The sequence below is a fragment of the Triticum urartu genome, chromosome 1A (genome assembly GCF_056163025.1).
Source record: "Triticum urartu cultivar PI428250 chromosome 1A, HENAU_Tu73, whole genome shotgun sequence".
Lineage (NCBI taxonomy): Eukaryota > Viridiplantae > Streptophyta > Magnoliopsida > Poales > Poaceae > Triticum > Triticum urartu.
The window spans coordinates 38,485,715-38,491,212 of NC_141873.1; the positions used below are offsets into that span (position 1 = coordinate 38,485,715).

General features: G+C 42.3%; 1 protein-coding gene across 1 annotated transcript; it reads left to right on the forward strand.

Annotated features, from left to right (window-relative positions):
• On the forward strand, nucleotides 1-4,565 carry LOC125544683 (E3 UFM1-protein ligase 1 homolog). Its single transcript, XM_048708433.2, has 12 exons — nucleotides 1-483; nucleotides 746-831; nucleotides 994-1,059; nucleotides 1,168-1,236; nucleotides 1,479-1,568; nucleotides 1,668-1,733; nucleotides 2,421-2,467; nucleotides 2,537-2,600; nucleotides 3,153-3,230; nucleotides 3,326-3,388; nucleotides 3,801-3,893; nucleotides 4,219-4,565. The coding sequence occupies exons 2-12, from the start codon at nucleotides 757-759 to the stop codon at nucleotides 4,324-4,326; spliced, it is 819 nt and encodes a 272-aa protein (XP_048564390.2). The 5' UTR covers nucleotides 1-483; nucleotides 746-756; the 3' UTR covers nucleotides 4,327-4,565.
• The last annotated feature ends 933 nt before the right edge of the window (nucleotides 4,566-5,498 follow it).

A 5,498-nucleotide genomic window follows, 5' to 3' on the forward strand; every position in this document is an offset into this window, starting at 1 on the left:
GTGCACAACCAGAGTGTGCGCAGTCCACACAGCCGGCCCAAGCCCGCTGGACCCTCCACCTGCCCTCTCGTCTAGCGTCTTCTCCAGTGAGAGAGATCCACAGACGCGTGCGTCGGCCGACATCAGTGAGCAACCACCGCGGCTCTCCTCTCCCCTTGAAGCCTCCCCAGCCACCCAAATCCTAACCCTCCCGCCGCCGCCAGGTGGGTCTCCCCCTCCGTTTCCTTCTCCACCAAGCGAACCGAGGAGCGCCAGAGCATCGCCGGAGCAGGCCACCGCGGCCAGCGTGCTCCGCCGGCGTTTTCTTCGTGACCGGGAGCCCCGACTGCACGACTGCTTCCTCTGCTCGGACGACCTCGAGCTCGGACGCCTCCACGCCGTCGAATTGGTCGACCTCCTCCTCTTCGGTCTGTTCGCCGTCACCGTCCAAATTCGCCGCCGGCCGACCTCCTCCCGCCCGTTCGGCTACGCCAGCATCACCAGGTGAGCAGCCGCGCCAAAAGCCCCAACCTCTCCCCCCTCGATTTCGTCCTCGGAGCACGATCTCCGCGAGCGCCACCGTCGGCCACCGCTCGGTTTGGTCGCCGGCGTCGTTCTGATAGTTGCTAGGTCACGCGCGTCGCGTCGCTAGACTAACACGAGCAAGTAGACCTCTCGCTTTTAAAACCAACATTAGGCTCAGACGACTTAAATGGCCCAATTAAATTATTGCCCTCTCACCTGAGGCAAATGCTTATTGATGCAGGGAAGAAGAAAATGAACACCATGCCGTCAGAAAATGCTGAAAGGAGGGGAAGCGTGCTTGATAATCTGCAAAAGCAGCTGGATGAGGTAATCTGCTTTTGCATCCCAATTACTTTGTGCTTTCTTTTTATAATATATAGTTCCTGGATAGCCTTGAAATTGTTCACTATTGCTAAATTGCTTTCCTGCATTTCTCTTCTGGTGCTAGATCATCTAACTTTTTTCAGTATTATTCTTTGTCATCGTCAGTCTGTCCTCGATATGCAACTTTATGGAAAAGCTCTAGATGTGTTTGAGGATGATCCTGCTACCTCTGTAAGCTGCTATAGCCTACGGGCATTGTTCTCACAACATTGCTTGCTACTCAATACGTTATCAGCCTTTACTTAGGTCCTTTTTATTTACCTGTTTTCTGGTTTTCAGGGCATATTACACGATCATCTGCTAAGAACTATGGGTACTCCAGTAGTTGACAAGATTTTATTTAGTCTGGTAACTTCTATAAGCTCACACAGTGGGGTTGCCTGCAAGATTATAATTCATAAATAATTTCGTGATGTATCCGTTTTGGCTTTAATTTTCCCTTGGAACAGTCCCTTCCCTACTTGTGATCTTTCTTGCGCCACGAACTATGAAACTGTGACTACCTTATGAATTATAATCTGAATAGTTTAAAAGGTTTTGTGACCTACTTCTCTGACTAGCACGTGTACTTTGCACTGAACTACCGATAGGATAAGGACAACAAATTGAAGAATGGAATGGAGTTTGAAGGCAGTGAAGAACAGCATGTTCAGCTCAGCACTACGGAGCGTACTTTTCTGGTACAGTTCACTTATTTCATTTTTCCATATGTCAATCCTGTGTGAAAATGTCATTTTGTTTAACTTTGTGGGTTGCTCTTTTTTGTTAAAAAAAATTAGGCGAAGGATCTTCCAGGGCAATTGTCATCGAAGGCTCAAGCTTTAGTCGAAGCACTGGAGGGGAAGGTTTGTCTGTAACCAAGAAATATTGTTTGACAAATTGATTGAAGCCTTGAAGTCCTTAGTTCTGTATTTTTCTTGTTCTAAATCTAGTATGCATAACAGCCTAAATTCTGGTAATATGTTAGCACCTACAGTTAACAATCAAACATACCACAAAAACTTTAGTCTGGGTCTCTGGGTACAGCAGACATTTGGATGATTAACATGATACAATACTATACATTTTTGAGGCAATGAATCTGTATATAGATGAAGTTCTTCCGTGAAGCTTCCTGCATTATGTTAATCACCAGATTGCCAAGATTCTATGTTGTAAATACCCAACATTCACAATTTCTTGTTTGCTGCCTATACCCTGTAAAACACCCTGTCATTCTGTAGACTAACCACGAAACCCACTTCATGTTAATTTTCTGTGTGTTCTATGACATCAATTATTTGATCCTGTAATAACTAGTCAATTATATAAGTTTGCATGTAAGAAAGATCTTCCTCACCAATCTGTTATACTTTGCTAGTTGATAAAATGTGCATGTTCCTAAGCATATGACTTCTGAGTTCTTTGTTGTCTAAACACATACACTAAATAAAAAACCAATAAGTGACTGTTGCTATGTCTTTGAGATCCACAACTTCTAATATAACTGGACTTTGTAGCTCTTTCTAACCTTTTCTCGAAATCCACAACAGCGGTTTGATTCATTTATGGACGCCTTAAGAGATACAGCAGAGGAAAGGTAACATTTTATATTTGTATTTGATTTCCGCATTGGCTGGATTATCAAAGTGCTTACTCTCTTTTTCAGTGGATTGTTATTTAAGAAGCTTGATGAAAGACTTGAGCGATCAATGCTGCATTCCCACCACAAGGTATGTTCTTGGTATCTTCTATCTTGATGGTAGTATCAGAGCGTCTGGAAAACCAGTGGGAACTGACTTTCTTGATCTGGGCCTATCAGGTTTTTAGTTTTTGCTGGTTTAGTCCCTAAACGTTCCCCTTTGATCCCCAGTTCAGGTGGAATGAGTATATTATCAGTTCATCATTTATTTGATATGCCCCAAACACTGATTGTTTCTTGTGTTTTCATATTCTAAACTTAGCAAACCGCACAAATAACCTGAACCATTCTGGTAGCACTTTTAAAAACCCTGTCTTACAGTACGATCTTTGTTTCTATGAAAATATGGTATTCTCCACGGTTAAAAAATTTGTTGTTTCTTGTGTTTTTAAGCATCAAAGTAGTGCAAGTACAGAATAGCAGAATGCAAGTCAAAATCACCACGATAATATAAATTTACCAAGATTATTAGACTCGTAGGCGCTCTTATAGATTGGTAGGGTGTGAATTCATACATGCTAAGTTTCTTTATGGATGAATTCTAGTGCTAATTATTTGACAGCTTACTTTCTATGAATTGAAGGATTTGATAGCACAAGTTTCTTCAGAAACTGATCCAGTTTCCTTCCTCCCAAAAGTTGCTGCTCTACTTTTTCTCCAGGTTTGCTTGATTGTATCTTTCCTGAAATAACACTCCTGCTTTCTCTCTGTATTTACAGACTGACCAGAGAAACATCCTTTTGGAATATTTTGTAGGCATACAACAAGGCTCTTCAGGCACCTGGAAGTGCTGTTGGTGCTGTCATCACACTACTGAAGGTAATTTTTTATTTGCATTCGCTTTAAAATATACTTAATGCAAGTCAAGTAGAATATGTTAACTTTTACTAACAGTATCCTGATCACAGAATCCTTGATACTATATTTGTCTGATATGTTGAAACAGCATAAAAGATATTATAATTCCTGTACGTAGCTCCACGGCCTCACCATTATTTCCAGAAACTAGTGTTAACCATCAAATTCCTGCCGGCTTTTGGATCGATGATCGACAGTTCTCTGCATTCTAGCCATAGTATCTTAGCCCCTTGGGTTTTAGTTTTATAGCAGGCTTACAGAATTAGGATGTTTTGGCCTGTCTGTGATGTTGGGTTATTTCACATATTCAGATATAACACTGTTAATTTTAGCAAAATCTTTACCTGTGTGATCATCTGCCTCTGTTTTTCAGGACAAGCTACCAGCTGCAACCTTCAAGGTTTTAACTGAATGTCACGCCACCACCGTGAAACTTCTCGCACTACAAGATGCTGCTACGGGTGATGTAAGTCCCACTCCAACAATCTCGAATACATCAGTGCTCACTGTTGTGTGCATTAGAAAAGGATTAGTTTGTTATATCCTCCCATAACTTTCATCCGGGTTCTGCCCTGAACTCTATACATGTACTCTTAATTTCTATTTCGAGCTCTCCCCATTTACCTGACATCATCTGCTATGGTCAAACAGTAACTACATTGGATTCATGCATTAACATTTCTTTTGTCGGTATCTATCATCTGCCGTGTGGAAAAACTACAAAAGAACTTGGACTACTGTCTGCGCCGCTCATGCGTGCAATGATGCATTGTCTCATTTTTGCCATGCAGGAAGACGATTGCACATCGGACCGAATGCTGGAGAAGAAGGAAGACCTAGAAGAGAGGCTGATGCCAGAACTCAAATCCCTGGCCCTCGGCACGAGCAAAGAGCAGTGAGCAGGAAACATTGTGTGCATGGTGGTGCCCCATGCCCTCGTGTATGTAAATGCACAGATCTATCTACCTATCTATCCTCCTCGGCACTGGAGCTGTGGCTGTTTCGTGTGATAGCAGAATCAACTTCTTAAATGTTTAACGAGCAACCACAGCATGCATGAACTTCTTAAACACCTTGAAACTCTGGTACTTCCTTTCTGAACAATGACTGCAAGCAAATGTTTTTCGAGAACCTTTTATCTTGTGATCCACTAGACACCCATTCTTTTCTTCAACTGCCACGCGAAACATCCAAGTATGAGAAGGCTGCAAACGCCCGTCACGGCAAGCCTCCATTCGAACTCCATTTGAATGCACGTGGCATTTTCAGTCAAGGTTTTGGGACTCGTTGGGACCGTTTGCTCAAGGTGCACATGACACGTTGCGGGATCACCATGAGGGCTTTACTCGAGTCAGCACTACCCTTCGAGCAAGATATCCCAAGTCCAGAAATGTGGGTATCCTTTTTTATTTTTTGACATCCAGAAATGTGGTTCCCTAATATACCCAGGTGCGTCCGTGCCGTGTTTTTGGGTGACGGTGTATAAGGGCACCTTGTAACGACCCGTATATTTTCACATAGTATTTCCACCCTTAACTAGATAATTAAGTAGAATCCATTAAGCAAATACATATCAGATTTCTTCAACAAGCATTCATAACCACTCAAGTATATATATATTTATATTCATAAACCTCAGACAGTATAGCTGTACAGGTGTATTATAAATCTTTGAATATATATATATATATATATATATATATATATATATAGAAAGAGAGAGAGAGACCAGACTATGCTAAGCTATACAACAAAGGGCACACCAAACTTAGACCAACCCAAAAATATCTCGTGGTCAAAGCAGTAAACAGTCTCGTGGTCAAAGCAGTAAACAGTGAGACATATTTGGGATACACATTGACCACCACCATCACGTGCATTATAGATATCAGTAGTCAATTAACCAACAGTTGGTCTAGGCATGGGCTGCAACTCCTAGCCAATAGAGAGACTCCACAAATGACTACACTGTACAGTAGGGATGGGCAGCCATAACTAGCTAGGTACTAGAAAGAGAGGAGGAGTAACCTGGCTAAGGTTTCACCGTAGCACACTCTTCACTCTGCTTCCA

Bases quoted from the DNA above. Each gene is read 5' to 3' on its own strand.
- LOC125544683 (XM_048708433.2), top strand. From the start codon at position 757: ATGAACACCATGCCGTCAGAAAATGCTGAAAGGAGGGGAAGCGTGCTT. The intron at 1,060-1,167 runs GTAAGCTGCTAT...TCTGGTTTTCAG, and splicing joins AGGATGATCCTGCTACCTCT to GGCATATTACACGATCATCT. The intron at 1,569-1,667 runs GTACAGTTCACT...AAAAAAAATTAG, and splicing joins CTACGGAGCGTACTTTTCTG to GCGAAGGATCTTCCAGGGCA.